At 52.7% G+C, this 22513-nt stretch overlaps 1 protein-coding gene across 2 annotated transcripts; it reads left to right on the forward strand.

Annotated features, from left to right (window-relative positions):
• The first annotated feature begins 1285 nt into the window (after window positions 1–1285).
• On the forward strand, window positions 1286–16687 carry LOC120397921 (ICOS ligand-like). Of its 2 annotated transcripts, none has more exons than XM_039524654.1 (4): window positions 1286–1366; window positions 9035–9385; window positions 10801–10938; window positions 14512–16687. In XM_039524654.1, the coding sequence occupies exons 1-4, from the start codon at window positions 1309–1311 to the stop codon at window positions 14592–14594; spliced, it is 630 nt and encodes a 209-aa protein (XP_039380588.1). In that variant the 5' UTR covers window positions 1286–1308; the 3' UTR covers window positions 14595–16687. The 2 variants fall into 2 exon arrangements, with proteins under 2 accessions (XP_039380588.1, XP_039380578.1); XM_039524644.1 differs by lacking the exon at window positions 14512–16687 and adding an exon at window positions 11684–11916.
• The last annotated feature ends 5826 nt before the right edge of the window (window positions 16688–22513 follow it).

Raw genomic sequence — 22513 nt, forward strand, 5'->3', positions numbered from 1 at the left:
TCGGCGTTGTCATTGGACACAGCTGTGGGCAGTTGGGCTCAGACATGGTGGAATTTTGCAGCATAGGCCTGGCCTGTGCAGAACAGGGTTTCCTAGACCCTCAGTGGGTTCCTGCTTCTGCATGAATGAGTCACTGCTCTGTAGCTAGCACATTTCCCCCTCCCAGGAGCAGGACTGAGGCACTAGATCAGGGGTAGGCAACCTATGGCACACGTGCCAAAGGCGGCATGTGAGCTGATTTTCAGTGGCTCTCACACTGCCCAGGTCCTGGCCACCGGTCCGGGGGGCTCTGCATTTTAATTTAATTTTAAATGAAGTTTCTTAAACATTTTTAAAACCTTATTTACTTTACATACAACAATAGTTTAGTTCTATATTATAGACTTATAGAAAGAGACCTTCTAAAAACATTCAAATGTATGACTGGCACGAGAAACCTTAAATCAGAGTGAATAAATGAAGACTGGGCACAGCACTTCTGAAAGGCTGCCGACCCCTGCACTAGAGGAATGTGTATAGGCACCTTCTTACCCTGAAGAGTCGCACTGAAGCCTGTGTCAGCTCAGACATGGTTACACTCTGCCCCCTTTTTGCCCCCATCAAAATGAGTCTCTTGTCTGTCATCGAATCGATTCTAGGGCTGCAGGGTGGCAGCAGCTTCCTAGGGATGATTGAAATAGGTGAGGGCGACTTATTCACATAAGTCATGGCTGTACAAGTCCTTTGCTGGGTTCCTCTTTACACAATGGAGAGAACTATTATGTCCTCTGTGGCTGCGGATGCTGGGCCAGTTTCTCTGGGTCCTGCATTTTGTGAAGTCACTTGCAAAGGAGAAAGTTCAAATTAGAAGAGCAGAGTTTTTTACTCCCTTTGCATTGGTGTTAATGCAAATGCGCTAGAGCTGCAAGGCCCACGCTGCTATTTTCACCGTGCTGGGTTGAGCCTCAGTGCTGTGAGTCTGTCTGCCTGGGCTGGGAGGCTCCCTGCAGATGCAGTGTAGCCGGTCCCTGGCCCCACCGGGCACATCTTCTCCTGAGTGTGCCCAGTGCAGCACGGTGGGGCCCTGGTCTGCGATGAGGCCCTGAGGCCCGACCACAATATTACTGACCAATTATCCTGTACAGTGATGCAGGCGGCTGAGCTGGCCTCTGTTCCCAAGCGGCTCAGCTTGCCGGGGTTAATAAGGATGGTCTGGACTTTTCTGTGCAACACCCCTGCAGATGTATGTGAGGATCCTTTTTTTTTTTTTTTTTTTTTTTTTTTTTTACACAAACAGGTTGCAAGAGGCTCTGAAAACCAACAAGGAAAATGGCAGCCCAGATGAAGAAGTGGCTGTTACTTGTGTGTGGCGCTGTCCTGCTGCGAGGTAAGCTGAACTATCTGCTCTCTTGCTCCCGTGTTGCCAAATGGGGGGGGAAAAGGCAAATGCTTTCCCTGAACGTCTCTGTAGCTTTTCAAACGTTCTCGTCTGCAGTGTCCCTGACTTGCAGCCCCTGGGTCATTGGGGCGGAGGGCTCTGTGCTAATAGGTCTCGTTGCTGCTAGGGTGGGACGCCACACAGGAGGGCAGCTGCTCCTGGAGCCGGCTCTGTGCTCTTGCTCAACTTTCTGTAGATACCTAACTGCACCCAGCCCTGCTTCCTGCCCCTCTGTACCCGGCAAGTGCTTGGGCTGCGGGGTCAAAGCCCAGCCTGTGAGAGTTGTTTGGGGAGGGCTGTTCACACACACTCACTATAGGCTAAAGAGTGAAAATTGACTCGTACAGAATGGGGGAGGGGCATAAGCTTTCATGGGCTAAAACCCACTTCATCAGATGCATGGAGTGGAAAATACAGTAGGAAGAGATATAATATATATTTTAAAAATATACAGTTCATGAAAAGATGGGAGTTGCCTTACCAAGTAGGGGGTTAGTTCTAAACGAAACAATTCAATTAAAGTGGGCTATTCTCAACAGGAGGAAAAATCACTTTTGTAGTGGTAATCAGGATGACCCATTTCCAACAGTTGACAAAAAGGTGTGAGTAACAGTAGGGGAAATTAGTTTTTAGTTTTTTGTAGTGACCCAACCACTCCCAGTCTTTTTTCAGGCCTAATTTGACGGTGTCCAGTTTGCAAATGATGTCCAGTTCTGCAGTTTCTCATTGGAGCCTGTTTTTGAAGTTTTGTTGTTGAAGATTGCCACTTTTAAGTCTGTTATTGAGTGTCCAGGGAGGTTGAAGTGTTCTCCTACTGGTTTTTTAATATTATAATTCTTGACTTCTGATTTGTGTCCATTTATTCTTTTGCGTAGAGACTGTCCGGTTTGGCCAATGTTCATGGCAGAGGGTCATTGCTGGCACGTGATGGCATATATCACATTGGGAGATGTGCAGGTGAACGAGCCCCTGATGGTGTGGCTGATGTGATTAGATCCTATGATGGTGTCACTTGAATAGAGACGTGGACAGAGTTGGCAACGGGGTTTGTTGCAGGGATAGGTTCCTGGGTTAGTGTTTTTGTGGTGTGGTGTGGTGTGTAGTTGCTTGTGACTGTTTGCTTCAGGTTGGGGGGCCGTCTGTCTGTAAGCGAGGACTGGCCTGTCTCGCAAGGTCTGTGAAAGTGAGGGATCATCTTTCAGGATAGGCTGTAGATCCTTAATGATGCGCTGGAGAGGTTTTAGTTGGGGGCTGAAGGTGATGGCTAGTGACGTTCTGTTACTTACTTTCTAGCCGTCACCTTCAGCCCCCAACTAAAACTTCTCCAGCACCTCATCAAGGATCTACAGCCTGCCATGCTGTTCTAGGACTTTACAAGTTCTTCCCTTTCTCTCTTTGCACACTGGAATTGCCATCTCACATCAGATCAGTCGTCTATTTAGCGCAGTAGCAGATGCTCCAGAGAACAGTAAAAGAACCAGCCTTATGGGTTGACTCCATCACAGGGGTTCACTCACTGCTAGTGGCGCCTCCTGCTGGCCATCCTGGAGATTAGCTCCAGCCAGGCATTGCAGCCACCCCTGGCGGTGTCTCTTCTGTCGTCCTCTTGCCTTGTGGACCCCTCTCGCTCCAGGAACTGCAGCCTCCTCTCCATAACTTAGTCCTCTGGGCATGTCACCATACATGTTGCCCCCCCCACCTCCGCCCGCAATCTTCCAGGGTATCAGTCTCTCTTGACAAACGAGCTCTGCCACTCTTCCTGCTCCTTGCCCTGCGGGTGCCACTTTGTCAGTGTCTGCTTGCGGGACCCGGCCCCCTTCTACTCCAGATCCCAGCTCAGAGGCCTTCTCATCAGCAGCTAACGTTTGATTACCCCACACCTTGCTGCTTTCCCCATGAGCCTTGCCTGCCTCTCTGGCTCCCCCCCCCCCCTTCTCTGGGCTCACCAAGCCACACTCCCAACTGCCCCCTCCCAGGGAGTAGCTGTGGACTACCCGCTGTAGCCCCCAAACACACCTCCCTTCTCCCAGGGAGTGACTAGACTTCTGCCTGCAGCCCCCTTCTGCTCTCTGCTCCTGGGCTTTGTACAGGCCCTGCCTGTTCCTGACCAGCTGAGCCTCATTGAATCAACCCCTGCTCCCTGGCTGCTCCTCCGGGTGCAGCCTGGGCAGTTAATGGGCCCACCTACCACCTTTGCTCCTGTAGGCTTTGTGTGGGGTGGACACCCTCTCACTCCCCCCATAGTCCTATTACTGCACGTCTCTTCCATACCCCTGAACCAGCCTCCAAGGTGTAGGAGTTTTATCCCTTATTAATACTGTTTTATGTAACAGCGGGTTAGAGACACATAGGAATAAGACACCCCTTTGTTTGAATCCCGAAGGAAGCTGCTCCGCTAGGCGAGACACCTGTAGCTTCTGGGAAACTTCCCTGAGTTGAGAAAGCGGGTACCAGAGTTCAGATCCCCTGCCTAGCTGCTGCTCATAGTCCCATGCACATACTGCCCAGTGCCACGAGCCCCAGCTCTGCAGGCAGCTGCTGCATGCCCCCACCACACCAACATTTACAAACAGTCAGCTGGGAGTGAGTTCATAGCAGCTCACAGCTGACCCCGACCCAGGTCTCTGGCAGGACAAACCCTGATCTGATCCACGCACCCCACTGGTTTTTGGAGTGGAGAACCAAGGCTGGTTTAGTCACTCGAACCTCTCCCGGAGCCAGGGAGAGACTCCAGGATTCCTGAGCACCAGCGTTGTACCGATCGCTAGTAAATAGTTGTGTAGCCCGTTGGGGTTGTCTGGCACGGCCTATGCTGGTGTCAGGCCTGCAGAGGGGCTAGCAGTTACTCCAGGGTCTTGTCGCTCAATTAGTGAGGTCCCAGCATAGGGCTCTGACCGCCAGGGGCTCAAACCCGTCGGTGGGTTGGGAGGGAACGGGATGGTTGCAGGTGATTCACACGGTGCAAAGGCCCCTTTACAGGAGGTGATGGACTGAACTGTGATGAGCTGTGCATCCTGGTGGGATCAGCACGCTGCACACAGCAGGCATTTGTTACATGTTTTGCTTGGATAACCGAACTGGGGGGAGGCGGGGTTGTGTGACACATCCCCTAGCTGGTCACGCCCCACAGGTGGAGAGTCTGTGACAGCTTCTGCTGGGGAGCCTGGCTCTTGACAGCTTCTACTAAAGACTCTCTCGTGCTTTTTGCTCTGAGGTCGTTGGTTCAATCCCTGTCGTCAGCCAGCCTGGGGGCTGTCACGCTTGCGGCTGTCCCACCGGGGCATGTTTAAAGGTTGGGAGGGGGGCTTCATCCTGGCAGACGCGGGGTCCCAGGGGCAGGGGGAGTGCAGTGGGTCTGGATGCAAATAACTGACTGAGATGTCACAGCCTCCCACGCCCTTCAGGAGCAGCTTCTGCAGGGAAGTTCCCCCCTGCCGGGTGCAGGTCTCTTACTCGCTGACACAAAACCTCGCTGTCAGCCTCAGCAGTGCTGGGTGTTATGGGCTGGTCCATAATGCACGAATGTGTGACGATGGATCTGCTGCCAGCCGAGCCTCTGGGGTTTCCCTCTGGGTGCGATGACAGTGGGGGACCTATTGCTGTTGGAGATCTGCCAAAGATGGGAGCTGAGCATTGGCGTGTTACCGACAGCGTTGTGGACAAGAGGAGGATGGAAAGGAACGCGGGAGCCTTTCTCCTTAGCTACGTTCTCCTGTGCTTTTAACCCTTCGGGTGGATGGGTTGTGTCCTGAGGCAACTTAGCTGCCCCTGAAGGTTTTGTTCTTGGATTCGCCTTAGAATGAGCATGTGTGAAGGAGTAGGAAGCACTGACTGCCTGTGCAGGGGAGGGGAAAGCCAGAGGTTTAGGTGAGTGTCAGGAATTCAAACTGTGAGCTGAGCTTGGCCTGGGGGTGGGGAGGTGACACCTCTGGCCAGGGGAGACAAAGGAAAGGGGCGGAGGAGAGAGGAGGGGCCGGAGAGGACTGGGAGACGAAAGTGGGCTGAAGAAGAGAGGGGAGCAGGTAGACCGAGCTCTGATCCCCGGGGGGGGGGGGGGGCTGTGAGGCCCCCCAAGATGGACCTAACCAGGGGGATCTGGTTATCTGTGCCTGCAAGACCTGTGCTGGACTGTGTTCCTGTCGTCTAAATAAACCTTCTGCTTTACTGGCTGGCTGAGAGTCCTGGTGAATCGTAGGGAGCACGGGGGTGAAGGCCCTGGGTCCCCCACACTCCGTGACAACTGGTGCTAGCGGTGGGATCGGCGGCACCCTGTGGACGGCGCTTCCTGCAGTAAGTGACTGGGGAGCAGGAAAACGAAGGGGCGATTAACCCCTGGGCGAGTGTGGCCAGAGAGAAGGACTTTGCAGTAACAGGGTCCCCCGGGGGATCACAGCGAGCGATCCCAGGGGCGGAGGAGCCTGCAGCTCAACCCTGGCAGAGAGGGGGTGACCTCAAGGACTGGCACACTAGGGGTCCCCCTGGAACCCGTGGGGAGTGGCGAACACCCCAGCCTGCGAGCAGCCAGCAGGAAGATGTATTCCCAGAAGCGCAAGTGGGAGCTGGTGGAGCTGTGCAAGCAGGGGGGGCTGCGCCATGGGAAGCTCACCAAGGCCCAGCTGATTGCCCGGCTGGAGGAGAGAGATCGCAGGAATGAACCGGTCCCGGACTCTGAGGGAAGCAGCCGGGCAGATGCAGCGCAGGCACCAGTGTCTGTACCCGCTGGGAGTGGCCAATCGGCGGATGAGGGCTCCTCGAGACCCCCCACCCCTAGCCCTAGGGGGAGGGGGAGGAGGAGCCCAGCTACGGAGGGCACTGTGACCCCCCCGGCCAGCAGGGGATCGTCCCGGTGACGCTCGGCCTCCGTGGAGCACAGGCGGCTGGACTTGGAGAGGGAGGTCAAACTGAGGGAGATGGAGATGGAGGACCGGCAGAAGCAGCGTGAATTTGAGGACAGGGAGAAGCAGCGTGCACATGAGCTGGCCATGGCCCAGCTGAAAAGCAGGGAGGCCCCAGCTGCGGTGAGTGAGGGGGGGCCCAAGCCTACAAAGAGCTTCGATAAGAACTTCCTGGCCCCGCGTAAGGAGGGGGAGGACATAGACACCTTCCTGACGGCCTTTGAGAACGCCTGTGAGCTGCACCAGGTTGACCCCGCAGACAGGATCCGGCGCCTCACCCCCTTACTGGACTCCACCGCCATGGAGGTGTACAGCCAAATGAGAGGGGAGGAGGCGCGGGACAACAACCTGTTCAAAGAGGCCCTGCTCCGCGAGTTTGGGCTGACCCCGGAGATGTACCGGACGAGGTTCCGGGGTCAACGTAAGACCCGGGAGGTCACATACCTGCAACTGGTCAACCGGGCGCAGGGGTACGCCCGCAAGTGGACGGCTGGGGCCCAAACTAGAGAGGACCTGCTTGACCTAGTCATACTGGAGCACCTGTATGAGCAGTGCCCATCCGACCTGAAGCAGTGGCTGATGGACCAGAAGCCGGAGAACCCGCAGCATGCAGGCCGGCTGGCCGACCAATACATGGACAGTCGGGCGGGGGATGGCAGGGAGGCGTCTCGAAGGAGCAGGTCCGCCTCAACGCAGAGAGAGAGTCACCATGGGACCCCCCAGAAGGAGCCGAGGGAGGGCCCCCACCAAAGGGAAGCATCTGGCGTCAGGTCCAGCCGTCCCCCTCGAGGGGAACCACGAGACATGGGCTGCTATCAGTGTGGCCAACCGGGCCACGTACGGGCCCAGTGCCCCAAGCTCCGGGACAAACTGAGCAGACCAACCCCACACCGGGTCAACTTGGTAAAGACCCAGCCGGATGAGGGGCAGCGTTCGCAGGAAAGAGGCGGGCGCGTACCCCTGCAAAGGAGGAGGGCCCGGGTCGGCCCCTCCGAGGGCTGGATGCTCCCAGCCCTGAGTTTGGGGTTTACAGGGTGGGCACGGGACTACCCCTCCGGAGCGAGTGCCTTGTTCCCCTGGAGGTAGACGGGAAGGGGGTCACTGGGTACTGGGACACGGGCGCAGAGGTGACGCTGGCCCGGCCGCAGGTGGTGGGCTCAGATCGGATGGTGCCCAACACCTACCTGAACCTGAGGGGTGTGATCGGGGCCCCATTCAGGGTGCCTGTCACGAGGGTACACCTAAAGTGGGGGGACAAGGAGGGCCTCAAGGACGTCGGGGTGCACCCACATTTGCCCACGGAGGTGTTAATGGGGGGGGATCTCGAGGACTGGCCAAGTAACACCCAGGGTACCCTGTCCGTGAACTGTAGTCAGGGTCGACGCAGGGCTCTGCACCCTGACCCCGGGGAAAGTACTTTGGCCGAGACACCGGACCCCGACCCGGTGGGGAGGGAACGCCCAGGGACAGGGCTCAGAGAGGCTGTGGCCTCAGACCCAGTTGGTGAGAGAGAGCAGATCCCCGTCCCTGCCCCAGCGGCTGAGTACCAGGCCGCGGTGCGGGAAGACCCCTCCTTGCGGAGGATAAGGGACCTGGCCAACCTCGGGGGGGGACAGACCATGGGACGAGGTGGCCGGAAAAGGTTCCTGTGGGAGAAGGGGCTCCTGTACCGAGAAGGGGCTCCCCCAGGGAAGATGGAGTCAGGGGGGATCAGGAGGCAGCTGGTGGTACCCCAGGAGTATCGCTGCCAGCTGCTGTGCTGGGCCCATGACATTCCCCCCTCAGGGCACCAGGGAGCCTGGCGTACCCAGCTGCGGCTGCTGCAGAACTATTACTGGCCTGGGGTCTTTGCCCATGTCCGGCAGCACTGCCGCTCCTGTGACCCCTGCCAGAGGGGGAGGAAGGCCCGGGACAGGGGGGAGATGGCTGTAAGGCCCTCGCCCCACCCCAAGGAGCCTGTCCAGAGGGGGGCCAGGGTCAGAAGGGGGGCTCTGAACCGAGAGAACCCGAATCACAGCCCCCCAGACTGGAACGTGGGGAGAAGGCCCCAGCCCAGGGTGCACCCCAGGGGTATTGGGGTGGGGAAAGCGCGAGCGGCATAAGGTTGTAGGTGGGTCCGAACTTCCCCGGGTCACTGGCTGGAGTGACCCCGCTCAGTTCAGTTCAGTCTCGGAGGGGGGAGAGGTGTGAAGGAGTAGGAAGCACAGACTGTCTGTGCGGGGGAGGGGAAAGCCAGAGGTTTAGGTGAGTGTCAGGAATTCAAACTGTGAGCTGAGCTTGGCCTGGGGGAGGGGAGGTGACACCTCTGGCCAGGGGAGACAAAGGAAGGAGGCGGAGGAGAGAGGGGGGGCCGGGGAGGACTAGAAGACGAAAGTGGGCTGAAGAAGAGAGGGGAGCAGGTAGACCGGGCTCTGATCCCCGGGGGGGGGGGGGGCGGGGAGGCCCCCCAAGATGGACCTAGCCGGGGGGATCTGGTTATCTGTGCCTGCAAGACCTGTGCTGGACTGTGTTCCTGTCGTCTAAATAAACCTTCTGCTTTACTGGCTGGCTGAGAGTCCTGGTGAATCGTGGGGAGCATGGGGGTGAAGGCCCTGGGTTCCCCACACTCCGTGACAGCATGTGATCCCAGCAGCTACGGCCCTAGAGGCTGTATCGCTTGGCAAGGACAATAGAAATGGTTTCAGCTGACTTTGAGTGATGCCATGTTCTCCTTCTCTCTCAGCCAGTGACCCTGTCAGAATTGAAGCGGATGAAGGTGAAGACGTGCTCCTGCCCTGCATTGTTGAACGTAGAGCCGCCGACCGTTGTCCAAACCCTACAGTGAACTGGCAGCGGTCAGGGAGTGAAGTCGTGAACAGCTACTTCAATGGCAAGAACCACCCAGTGTATCAGTCTGAACGATATAAGGGGAGAACGGAGTTCGCTTCTCAGGGATTGTCCGAGGGCAACGTGTCTCTGCTACTGAAGAATGTAACCCCCGCTGACTTCGGGAACTACACCTGTCATGCTAGTTTATATGAGAACAGCCCCCAAACTTTACACACTGTCCTGCTGATGCAGAAAAAGACCCAAGGTAGGTCAGTGACGTTCCCTTATCAACTGTGATGTGACGTTTGTCCTTTCAGTGAGGAGCCCACGAGCCCTTTAGAATAATTTTGAAGCAGGAGCCTGCTGTGAGAAGTGACATTAAGAGAAGCATCCTGGGGATCAGTTTTTTCTCTTATTGCTCTGTATCTACTGTGATCTGTTTTTAGAAGTAGAAATGGAGCTTTAACTGTCAGTGCCATGATGGGAGCAAGGAACTGTAGATCGAGTTGGGTTCTTCCTTCTCTCACTACATCATCAGTAATAACGACACTGCAGGCCAAACAATTCCCTCTTTTGCACCCCAGTAACCCCATTAGTCCTCAGTGGAAACGTTCCCATGTCACTAAGGGCACAGTATCGGATCTCTATTTCTGGTGATGTTTGAGGTGGGAAGAGCCCAGCTTGACTCTCAGATCCCAGGATGAGTTTGCAGAGTCTGTCTCTGCCTCCTGTGGGTTTTCCCTACTGGCAGACTCCGCAGTCCCTGTGCTCTGAGGAGTGCAGTGTCTGGGATTGTGGTTGGTTCTGTAGGTGGGCATAGAGCGTCTCCTAGCATAGCTTTCTGCTTCGCATGGGCACCAGGCCAGACACACAGTGTGGCCAAAAATGTGCTTTTTCAAGCCATCTTTCGGATAACGTACTAAACAGGCCAGAGTTGCAGTGACACATTTGAACTCCTTCTGGTGAGACAGGAAGCTCAGTCAAAGGTTTTCAGGGGTTGATTAATGTAGAATTTAGGGAATTTTTCTCTTTCAATTTACGGATAAATAAAAAGCACCAATCCCAAGTTCCAGGTGTCCTGTTATCTCCCTGTTTGTGACCCTCCATTCTCCCCACCAGGCTTTCCTGGTGCATTCAGGAAACCAAAGTCTGGAATCTGTAACCTCAGGACTCCGGTTTATTAAAGGACATGGAGGGGGGGAGGGGGCGGGTTTTGGATCCTGTAACTTCCGTGCTCCAACTCTGCCAATAGCGTTGTAACAGCACACGTGGGGGTTCTCCGGCTCATCCTGCTGCAGCTGCCCACTCTAACCAAACTTCTTCCCCACCCCATTAGGAACTTTGCTCTGGGTCACGTAATTGCTCTGCCATGAGTCCATCTGCTACTGACCACCCTGCGATGAGCCAGACCCTGGCTGTGTCTCAACCGGCTGCTCTTATTGCTCCCCAGCTGGACGTCTGGTGTCCCTTCTTCTCTAGCGTTGCTGCATTTCCAGCCCAGTGCTACCACCATGTACCCCGTCTTTCCCGTGCAGTCACTCCTGATTGCCCACCTGTGGGTTTTCAGCCCAGGGCCCTTCTAGCAGAATGCCTGGCTGTATGGTGCAAGCTGAAGTAACAGCTAATTGCCACGGGGAGGGAGGCAGTGCCAGCTTACGTAATCGTTTTACTGTTTTGCAGGTGCAAACGTTCCAGGAGGACGTGAAAACCGGCTCCGCATTCTAAGCATTTGTGTCCCATTGAGCGCACTAGTGATTCTTGTAGGGGGTTCTGTAGGATACTGTTGCTGTAAAAAGAAGACTACGAAGTCTAAAGCAGGTATGTGCAATAGTGTGTGAGACAAGGCTTTTTAAAAATCAATTTTCATTACAATGACAAATGAGTAAAGAGAAACAAAGATCCTGTTAACCGTTATATCCCCTAGGTGGCAACACAAAACTATTTGCAAAATAAGGTTTTAACCTATTTCCTCCCGAGACAAACAAATTTTAACAGTTGCCCCTAGGGCAGCTGGACCGTGTGTTATTAACACAAAGCCCAGTAAAGGCAGTGAAGCACTGTGGCCTAGTGGAAAGAGCACTGGCCTGGGACTCGTGAGACCCAGATTCTATTCCTGACTCTGTCACTGGCCTGCTGGGTGACCTCGGGCAGGTCCCGTCCCTGCTCCGTGCCTCAGTTTCCCCATCTGTAAAGTGGGAATGACACTCCCTTGTTAAGTGCTTGGAACTCTCTAGTTGAAGAGCCAGGTGTATTCTAGAGCTAGATAAGCCAATATCCAAGGCAGCTGCCTTATCTTACCCATCAAATCCTCTGCCTCTGAGCCTGTGATTCCAGCAAAGTGCTGGCAGGAGCTAACGGGGCTCGGGGGTGGCTTTGCCGTGGGACCCGCGCAAGGGGCAGCTGGAGCAGCCCACGAGGCAGAGTGTGATTGTTGCTCCGAGGGGAAGTATCCAGTGGCAGGTCTGCACCTGGGGCAGGTACTTTCCCAGCATGCTGGCAGAGCGGCGCTGGGTGGGGCTATGGAGGGTGGATGCAAAGCCCACTCCACTTCCTGTCCCATCAGCTTGCACCGTGGGCCACGTCCCAGCTCCCCGGAGGCTGCTCTCCTCACCACGCTGCTGCCTACGGTCCAGGCAGCTGGACACGGGATTAAGGAGACGACTTAAAGTTTAAAGAATCCGGTCACTGACCCTCCCCCAGCCCCTCTGGCCGGCCCTGTGCAGAGACGTGTGACTGGATTAGGAATCGGGTTCTATCTGGATGGGGGAGAGGAGTAAAAATTGTTTGCTGGAGTTACCCAAAGTTCCTAAGGCTTCGCTGATTATTGATGCGTTCAGCCCTCGCGAAGGCTGGAAACGTGCTGGCTGCTGCTCTGAGGAGCTGTCGCTCCCTAGTCCGCGCTGGCTAGTGCCTGATGGGCCTCAGTGAATGTGCTTGTTCTCCTGTTTCCTTCCCTCCCCTCCCCACGTTACACCCGCATCCTGGATGTCGGGCTCTTCCTGGGGGCTCCTGTGGCCGATGTGTGTGCAAAGCTGCACGCTCAGCACTTCCTTCAGCTCCGATTCTACCATCTAGTGCAGGGCCGCCCAGAGGATTCAGGGGGCCTGGGGCAAAGCAATTTTGGGGGTCCCTTCCATAAAAAAATTTGCAATACTATATTCTCATGGGGGCCCCTGCGGGGCCTGGGCAAATTGCCCCACTTGCTCCCCCCCACAGGTGGCCCTGGGAAAAATAAACCTTCCGCATCTCGGCACAAACCCAGTTTTGAGAAAACTTCTTTACAAGGTATCACTGGTTCTCAGCATCAGCTAGTGCTAAAAGGCACCGAAAAGGGTTGGACAAATATTTTCCGTCAACTTTTTTTTGGATCAAAAACTAGAGGGTTTTAAAAAGCAGAAAAAAATCACGGACAATGTCTGCTTTCCTTCAAAATCTGTTGTGGTTTTTTTTTTAATTGAAAAGCTGAAACTAGTCTGCCAAAACCTGCACATGGTTTGGGGTTTCAGAAGTGTGTGGCCAAATATTTGCTGCTTGCTGTGTTTGTTTAAAGAAACAATCAAAAATTCTGCTTAAAAAAATCCAAAACTTTTTTGAACCACCTCAGCTTGTGACCAAACATCTGAGCCCAACCAGTCAGGGATTTTTTCAGGTTTCTGATACTCTGCTGGCTTCCTTGATTCATATCTGTCTCCATAACTTTGGGTTCATTTAGCTTAGAACATAAGAACAGCTGTACTGGGTCAGACCAAAGGTCCATCTAGCCCAGTATCCTGTCTACTGACAGTGGCCAGTGCCAGGTGCCCCAGAGGGAGTGAACCTATCAGGTAATGATCAAGGGATCTCTCTCCTGCCATCCATCTCCACCCTCTGACAGACAGAGGCTAGGGACACCATTCCTTACCCAGCCTGGCTAATAGCCATTAATAGACTTAACCTCCATGCATTTAGCTATTTCCTAGACACTGGCTCCATGGGGTCCCTCACAAACTGGAGCCTGTTACTGTGGGTTTGTTTTTAGTATAGACTATGTACATACTCCACGAAGTGAGCATTTGAGCTTGTTCCAGAATCTGGGATGAGCCTATGTTGTCCAAACTGAAATGCTCAAAATAGCACATGCATGTGAATGGACACAGGGTGCTAAAATTAAATTAACCCAGGGGGGTCTCAAACTGGGGGTCTGGACCCCTCAAGGGGTCACGAGGTTATTACCGGGGGTCGTGAGCTGTCAGCCTCCACCTCAAACCCCGCTTTGCCTCCAGCATTTATAATAGTGTTATAAATTAAAAACACTTTTTTATATATTTTAGGAGGGGGTCGCACTCAGAGGTTTGCTGTGTGAAAGGGGTCACCAAGACAAAAGCCTCTGGAGCCTCAGGGAATGGGGGGGGTCTCCCTTGGTAGGGTTGGGAAGGATATTGCTCTTCTCAGGTGATCCCTCCCCCAGTGGCTAATTTGAAATGAAGCTCCCCTCCCCTGACGGGAATCTCCCTATGGCACTGAAATTACATGTAGACTATAATTTGGCATTTGAGAAGTGACAGGGATGGGAGCCCTAATGGAAAAGCTCACAGCTTGGCTCTTCTGCAAGCCTCAAACTGCTGAATGTGCTTTAGGGTAGGGAAGGCTGTGCCTCCCCAACAGCCTGGCCCTGCCCCCTATCCGACCCCCCACCCACTTCCTGCCCCCCTGACGGCCCCCCTCAGAATTCCCGACCCATCCTGCTCCTTGTCCCTCACCGTCCCCGGAGACCCCTATCACCGCCCCAGGACCCCACCCCTGCTCCCTGTCCTCTGACTGCCCTGACCCCTATCCACCCCGCTGAGTCCTGACAGACCCCCCCCCCCAGAACGCCCACAAATCCAACCCCCCTGTTCCCTGACCGCCCCCCACCTCTGCCCCCTCCCTGTCCCCAGGACTCCTGCCCCTTATCCAACCCCCTGCCCCTGGCCCCAGCCTTGGCCTCTTATCCCCGGCTCCCCCCTCACCTCAGCGTGTTGTATCCAGGAGCGTCGCTGAACAGCTGCAGCCTGGCTCTGGCGGGGCCAGCGCTCCTCCCCGCTCAGAGCCGCGTGGTAAGGGGGCAGGGCTATGAGCTCCAGCGGGGTGTGAGCTCGCAGCCCCACTCCCTCACCACGCGGCTCTGAGTGGGGCGGAGCTCAGGCCCCAACGGAGCCAGGCTGCAGCTGTTCAGCGACGCTCCTGGATATGCTGAGGCTCCGGGAAAGGGGCAGAGGCGGGGTAGCCGGGCCGGGAGCCTCACCCGTTCTCTTGGGGGGCCCCTGTGGAGCCTGGGGCCTGGGGCAAATTGCTCCAGTGGCCCCCCCCACCCTACCCCTTGGGCAGCCCTGGTCTAGTGTTTCATGGCTTGTTTTTGGCCTGTACTTTTAGGTGATGTGGAAGCAGCTCCGGAAATGGAGGAATTCACATGCCCCAGAAACTCAGAAAATACTTCAGTGACTCCCCTACACTGAACTGGTACCACGACTCTGCCCTCCTCGGCTGTGACTCGCCACCCACAGCTTTTCTCTGAACTGCATCCTGCCGTGCAGGGCTACAACAAGGAGTCCAGTGGCACCAGATCCCTCCTTGTTTTTGTGGCTACAGAGTAACAGGGCTCCCCCTGATACCTGCGGGGCTGCTTTACTCTGGCGTTTCCCCCTAACGTGACCCTGCTCCACTTTGCAACCTGGGAACCCTTTTTAGGTGAGACTGATAAGCAGCAGGCTCAACGAACTGTAAACCAAGCTGCTCATTGTTGTTTGAACGGGAAAGGGCTGAAATGGGTGAAAGGCAGGGAAGGAACCCAAGGCTGCCGTGCACTGGGAAAGCTGGAGTCTCGCAAAGCAAAGTGAGCTGCAGACTGTGTTTCTCTTCAATAATACACCTGGCCGACCTGCCTCCGTACCTTACTGGAGTCTGTGGTCATTGGGGGTTCTCCTGGGGTTTGCTGTGTCAGCGACCTGCGCAGAGCCGGGGCAGCACACAGAGGGAACACGCAGGCAGCCGACTGATAGCAACATTGAGCAGAGCACCACACCGGTAGCGTCTGACGACACACTCATTTGCTTACACACCCAGGGAGAATAATTTCTGTAGTTAGAAATACACAACACAATGAAAATCATTGTAGATGCGTCTTGTTGCATTTGTGGAGCACACGCTGCAGACAGAAGGAAGGTTGAGAGTTCGGTCATTTCCTCACGTGTGCAATAGAGCGGGTCAGAGGGAGAGAGCCGAGGCGGCTCTCGCTCGCTCAGGTACTTTCCCCAAATCAATGTGCAAACGTGTCTTTGCTTTCAGCAGTAACTAGAGGTTTTGTGTCTTCCACCTAGGTAATAAGAGTCCTTGATTATTCTTCCTGTGCGAGTTACCGCTTGTAACAGGACGGTTAATTCACATTGGTACAGAGGAGCTTAAAATGACACCATCATCGTAGTGAGTTTCTCTACAACTCTAAAAATGGATTAAAATATCCCAAAACCTACCTGGAGACCGTCGGTGGGGTACAGCTCATTTCCCAACTGTATCATGTATGAGTTGCAGACCAGAGCTATCTCAAGTGTCAAGGGAGAAACTTAAGCACAGAGAGAAGTAGATCGTCCGTCCTGTCCTCTCTCGGAAGAAACTGGAATGTTTTTACGGCAGAGACAATTTGTCTGTTTTCCGTGCAGCCCCCATCTCCCTTTGGAGAACACGCTGAAATGCACAGAAAGCTCTTCAGCTTGAGAGACCTTCTTACAGCGCAGTCAGAAAGTTTCCAACATTTGAAAAAGACCTGGCTTGGTTTGTGTCCACATTTAAAATAGAGATTTCCTAATGGTGCAAACTAGTGACAGGAGTGACCCAGTCCCCCCCAGCCAGTAACCACTGGGCCAGGGGATGACGGAGGTGAGGTAGCAAATTGCGACAGTGCCGCACACGTTTGAACACCCACAGGTGTCTGTAAACAAAGTTGTTTGTTGTTTTAGTGAGAAGGGTTGAAATTGGCGAAAGGTAACGAAGTGCTTCTATCGAATGGCACTGGAGGTAAAAACTCAGAAATCACCCAAGGGAAAGGTGAGTCTGATGCTGTGCTGGGTTTATTGCCTTAAAAGGAAATTTCCATAGTCTGGAAGGTACTTCAGAAGAAAAAAACAAAACAAAAAAACTTCAGCAAACCACAAAATCCTGCCAGTGAGTGATTAAATGAGGAATTAATTTAATTAGTTCTCTGGCAATGCTTAGGCCACTTCCATACCAAACTCGAGCCTCACCTCTGCAAGAACAGTTATGAAGGAGAGAGAATTCCTTCCTTAGGGACCTCTTTGGCAACTTGTCAATGGTTGTTGTGAAGGTGCTGCCCGGGGGAGCCAGCTGAGGTCACTCAATCAAGGTGAACTGCAAACCAAACGGGGCAGACAAACCCCAGCAGCTGGTGGTTATTCCAATACTGAAGTTTACCAACCAGCACAGAACAGCTTCTGTAGCACCTCACTGGTTACTCACAAGTCCAAACACCACAGTTCCCTTCAAGTGCCCAGCCTCAGGCCTCCGTCCAGACACACATATCAGATATGATGATGATCACTGAGAATCTTATCTCATCATATAAAAGAAAAGGTTCTTCCAATCCCAAAGGATCAGCCACATACCCAGGTCCAATTATAACTTAGATCTTACCCAGAATACACGCCACAGCCAATTCTTATTAACTCAGCTAAAATTTATTAGAAAAGAATGAGAGAGTTGGTTAAAAGATCAATATACAGACAGACTTGAGTTCAATTCTTGAGGTTCAGATACACAGGAGAGGTGAGCTATAATTTTGACACACAAAATTGTTGTTTCTTTTAAAGCTTTGTTTTAAATTTGTATTCGTTGTAATGTTCACAGTTGCAGGAAATTACCGGCGGGGTGTCAGACAATGGGGGTGGAGGGTGGAGGAAACAGTCAGTAATTCATGGCAGGACACATTGAGATCCAAAGGGTTAAAGCTTTATAACTAATAACACACGAAGTGTCAACGTCATGTCAAAATACACACAGGAAAGAGCCTTAAATCAAACTTCAATAAGTTTTCAAGCAGCATTTTCCTTACTTTGCCTGTCTGTAAATTTGGATTATCATGGATGGAAATAGTTTTTCATTGGTTTGTGTGTGTGTGCAGTGAAACCATGCCCATTGACGATTACCAAGACAAATCTAATCCTTACCTGCCTAATAAGAAAGGTTTAAAAAGCTGAAAGATGTGTACGTAAGATAGTTGGACTCATTTTGAAACAACTTTCAACTCCTCTTGAAGGACCTAAAGGATCTCAATAAGTGAACTGAGTAAAAGTAAGCTGGGATTTTAGCTTTAAAGTCATCCTGAGAATTTCTCACCACAAACATAATGATTTCCCATGTGGTGCCGTGTCAAATGCTTTCCTGAAGTCCCAGCATTTCCTTATGTAAAAAAATCAATGATTTTCTCAAAGATGGAAATCAGGTTAGTCTGACACAATCAGACTAGGTACATGTGATACCTACATATTGCATCAAAACCCCCTTGTTCTGTTTACCTCCATGAATTGAATTATTCTTTCCTTCATAGTTTGTTCCCAAATCTTCCCTATTACTTATGTTAGACTAACAGATCTGTAATTGCCCCACTCACTCTTTCCCCATTTCTTAAATATAGGTATGACATTAAGAATCCTTTCAACCAGACTAGCAATCTCCTGGGTCAGTTCTTTCAGTATTTGGGATGGGAATCAGGGTGGATAAAAGGCAATGATTTAAAAAAAAATCTGATTTTTTTTATTTAAATCAGATTTTTTTTATAAAATGCCTTTGAGGAAAAAATCTCAAAATAGTTTTAATTAAGATACATTATAGCTGAAAGATCTCTCATCATGGAATAGAGATTATACATTCTAATTCTATAGCATGAGACAATATATTCATGTCATGTTTAAGAAAAGCTTTGTAAATGAGTTCCAGTAGTTCATGGATTAGGGACTCAATTTTTATGGGGTTTCAGGGGCTTCTGTATAGATTATTTAGGTTAATCTTTCTATCTACCCAATGGGACTCAGTGCTCAGTCTAGAAGATACCATCAGAGATGCTTAGTTTTGCCGTTCTCAAACTGTGCATTTGTGTCTCCAGAGGTAACATGCTTGTTAACAGCAAATATTGGTGGTTGTTTTTTTTTTAAATATTTCATTTAACTATTTTAGCTAAAAAAAAATTTAACAAAAACAAAACTGATTTTAAAAAACTTGACTTTAACTAGATTCAAAAATTCATATGCTTGTTTTGTTAAAATATTCTATGTTTGCTGTTGAAGAAAAAATCCAGAATACTTGATGTTGTTGTTTTAGTTAAATAAAACAATGTAAATGTCTGTCTGGTGATGCAGCAAAGAGTCTTGTGGCACCTTATAGACTAACAGACTTTTGGAGCATGAGCTTTTGTGGGTGAATACCCACTTCTTCGGATGCATGTATTCACCCACGAAAGCTCATGCTCCAATACGTCTGTTAGTCTATAAGGTGCCACAGGATTCTTTGCTGCTTTTACAGATCCAGACTAACATGGCTACCCCTCTGATACTTGTCTGGTGATGTTCTCCTCCCAGTACAGCCTGGTCTACACAGGAAAACAAACAAACAAAACGCCACAGCAGACCCCCGGATCGCCACATTCAGGTTTGGGGGTGACATCTCTCTTCCAGCCCCCCCTAAATAGGTGGTGCCCCCATCCCCGCTTCTCTGGCTCAGTGCTAATTTCTGGGGCGGGGGCCGCTAGCGGCAGTGGAGCCTGCCAGGGACCAGAATCTGGATGGGATCGGGATCTCCCGAGCGGGCTGTGGGAGGCGAGCGGAGGGATTCACACCTGACGGGGGAGGAGGCGTTTTGGGGGAAGGTTCCCTAGTTGGGGGGGACAACAATCCACCCCGTTACTAACGATGAGCCCCCCCCCCCGCTAGAGGTTGCGGGTTCCCGACCCGCGGCGGGGGACGGCGCCGCTGCCCGGTCGGTTTCACCAGCTGTTCCCCCCTCGCCTGTGGGGGGCGCTGGGCTGCGGGGGGCTCGGGAGCTGAGCGACCTGGTTGGTGGTTTAGCCAAGTCTGCCGGGGTCTCCCCGCCCCCCGGGCTGAATGTCCCGCTGGTCTGTTTGAATAGAAACCCACCCACGGGGTGAATGGGGGGGGGCTGTGAGAGTTTGGAAGAGGAGACGAAGCGGGGCCATGGTCCCCGGCTCCAGACACTCCCCGGAACAGGCCGCCCCGGAGCAGGGAAGTTGGTCTCTCTGCCCCAGGGGCAGGACAAGGGGCCACGGATGCAAACTGCAGCCCAGCAGCTGTAGCTGAGATCTCGGGACACTTCCCAAGGGTGAGAGCGGCGGGCCCGGGACAGACGGGGGGGGGGGCATGGAAATGCCTTTGCTAGAGGGTCTGGGAAGGAGGCTGGAGCCCGCTGTCTGGGGTGGGCTGGACCCAGCAAATCCTGCGGCTTGGCGGGGGTTAGACGGGACAAGCCCGGTGGTGCCTCTAACCCCACGGGGCGGTGATTCTAGCAGCAACTGGCCCAGCGAAAAGAGAGACCCTCCCGCTGAGCAGGGGTACGGAGGCAGGAAGGCTGATGGAAAGGAGCGAGCTACAGCGGAAATTCCCACCTCTGAGGTGGAAGAAAAATGTAGAGAGTTTAATGTGCTCAGAGCAGCAGGACCAGATCATTTCCATCAGGGGGTGTAGTGAGGCGGCCTGGTTCCCGGCGGCCCCTGAGAGAGAGGAACTGGAACAACCCCCTCAGTGGGCGGAGCCACTGCCACCTGTTCCCGCCCCCCGGAAGTCAAGGGGCGGGGCAGGAAGTATAAAAGCCCGGCCTCAGCACTCAGTTGGAGCCCAGCGGCTGGAGAGGACGGACGCACCTGGTCGGGCTCCCACTGGACTGAGCCTGCCCCGAGCCAGGTACCCTGAGGTGGACGGACCGAGCCTGCCCCGAGCCAGGTACCCTGAAGTAGACGGGCCGAGCCTGCCCCGAGCCAGGTACCCTGAGGTGGACTGGCTGAGCCTGCCCTGAGCCGGATACCCCGAGGAGCAGCCCGACCTAGACCATCTTCAGCCCGCCGAGGAGCCCATGATATGGGACCCCGCTGCCGAGCCCAGTGGGGAGCAGGTACCCGAGGAGGGGGAGATGGAGTGTAGCCCGGGGGTAGCCGACCCTTGTCCGGCTGAGGGCACCGATGTGCCCATGTCAGTGTGTTGTGGCTAGGATCCCCACTGACTGCAGCGGATCCACGCCACTGCTAGGGCCCCGGGCTGGGACACAGTGGAGTGGGTGGGCCTGTGTCCCTCCTGCCACCCCACTCACGGGTGGCAGACTCCCCCTCCTACCAGCGGTCAGGCAGAAAAGCCTGCACTTACCTGCTGTGGCTCAGCGCCTGACACAAGGACCTAAGCCCCTGTATTGTTGTGACTGCTCAGCTCCTGGTACAAGGACCTGAGGCCTGAACTGTCCCTGTTGCTGCTCAGCCCCTGCCCGAGGGCCTGAGCCCCTTGAACTATTGTGGTTGCCCCGCCCTGACCTAGGGCTTGGGCTTCGGACTATTCCTGCTCAGCTCCTGAGGCCAGGACCTGAGCCCTGAACCTATTATTACTGCTCAGCTCCTGAGGCCAGGACCTGAGCCCTGAACCTATTATTACTGCTCAGCTCCTGAGGCCAGGACCTGAGCCCTGAACCTATTATTACTGCTCAGCTCCTGAGACAAGGGCCTGAGCCATAAGCCTAGTACTGAGTGTTTGGTGCCCCGCCCTGACTGAGGGCCTGGGCCTGCTAGTGCCCCTGTGTGTTCAGGTCCTGCTACAAGGATCTGAGCCCTGGGACTGTTATTACTGCTCAGCTCCTGCTATAAGAACCTGAGCCTTGAACTATTGTTTCTTGCCCCGCCCTGATTGAGGGCCTGGGCTTCCTGAGACTGATGCTACTGCTCAGTTCCTGAGGCAAGGACCTGAGCCCTGAACTATTATTACTGCTCAGCTCCGGCGGTAAGGAGCTGAGGCTAGAATTGACTGTGTTGCTGCCCCGCCCTGACTGAGGGCCGGGGTTTATTGACTGTGTTACTGCTCAGCCTGCAGAAGGGATCTGAGCCGGGAACTAGTGTTTGCTGCCCCGCCCTGCCTGAGGGCCGGACCCATTGCAGTGACCGTGTGCCTTCTGTTTCAGCCCTTCCCTGAGGGGCAGGGCCCTGAGACCTTCAGAACCCGAAGACTGATCCAGGCCATGTAGTGAGGCGGCCTGGCTCCCGGTGGCCCCTGAGAGGGCCCGGCCCCCGTACCGGACTATTACAGGGGGTTTGGATTAAATCAAATTGATTGAAATCACTAGTCAGGAAGACTCAATTTAATCAAGGATTTCTACACAGAAGTGCATTCTTGTTGGTTGTTATAACCTTTAGTTCATATTCTTCACAACTTAGAGGTAGATGTAGGTTTCATTTGTAGAAGGTACACATGATACTTTTTGAAACAGTGATTTATTTTGAAAACTTTTCACATTAGTTTTAAAGCGATATCAGAAAATGAATGGTGGTTTGGTTATTTCATTTACCAAAGGTAATTGAAGCAGATATTTATGAAGTCATTGGGAAGTGAACTCTCTCCAATTCAACAGATTAATCATTAATATTTGGAGGCTTTTCTTGCCAGGCTGTATTAGGAGGAGAACATCACCAGACAGACATTTACAGTCTTTGATTTAACTAAAACAACAATGTTAAGTATTCTGGATTTTTTCTTCAACAGCAAACAATATTTTAACAAAACAAGCATATCAATTTTTGAATTTAGTTAAATAGTCAAGTTTTTTAAAATCAGTTTTGTTTTTGTTAAAATTGTTTTTAGCTAAAATAGTTAAATGAAATATTTAAAAAAAAAAACAACCACCAATATTTGCTGTTAACAAGCATGTTACCTCTGGAGACACAAATGCACAGTTTGAGAACGGCAAAACAAAGCATCTCTGATGGTCTCTTCTAGACTGAGCACTGAGTCCCATTGGGTAGATAGAAAGATTAACCTAAATAATCTATACAGAAGCCCCTGAAACCCCATAAAAATTGAGTCCCTAATCCATGAACGACTGGAACTCATTTACAAAACTTTTCTTAAACATGACATGAATATATTGTCTCATACTATAGAATTAGAATGTATAATCCCTATTCCACGATGAGAGATCTTTCAGCTATAATGTATCTTAATTAAAACTATTTTGAGATCTTTTCTTCAAAAGGCATTTTATAAAAAAAAATCTGATTTTTTTTAAATCATTGCTTTCTATCCACCCTGATTCCCATCCCAAATACTGAAAGAACTGACCCAGGAGATTGCTAGTCTGGTTGAAAGGATTCTTAATGTCATACCTA

The sequence above is a fragment of the Mauremys reevesii genome, linkage group 1 (assembly GCF_016161935.1).
Source record: "Mauremys reevesii isolate NIE-2019 linkage group 1, ASM1616193v1, whole genome shotgun sequence".
Lineage (NCBI taxonomy): Eukaryota > Metazoa > Chordata > Testudines > Geoemydidae > Mauremys > Mauremys reevesii.

Bases quoted from the DNA above. Each gene is read 5' to 3' on its own strand.
- LOC120397921 (XM_039524644.1), top strand. From the start codon at position 1,309: ATGGCAGCCCAGATGAAGAAGTGGCTGTTACTTGTGTGTGGCGCTGTC. The intron at 9,386-10,800 runs GTAGGTCAGTGA...ACTGTTTTGCAG, and splicing joins GATGCAGAAAAAGACCCAAG to GTGCAAACGTTCCAGGAGGA. The intron at 10,939-11,683 runs GTATGTGCAATA...CTGTCCCATCAG, and splicing joins GACTACGAAGTCTAAAGCAG to CTTGCACCGTGGGCCACGTC.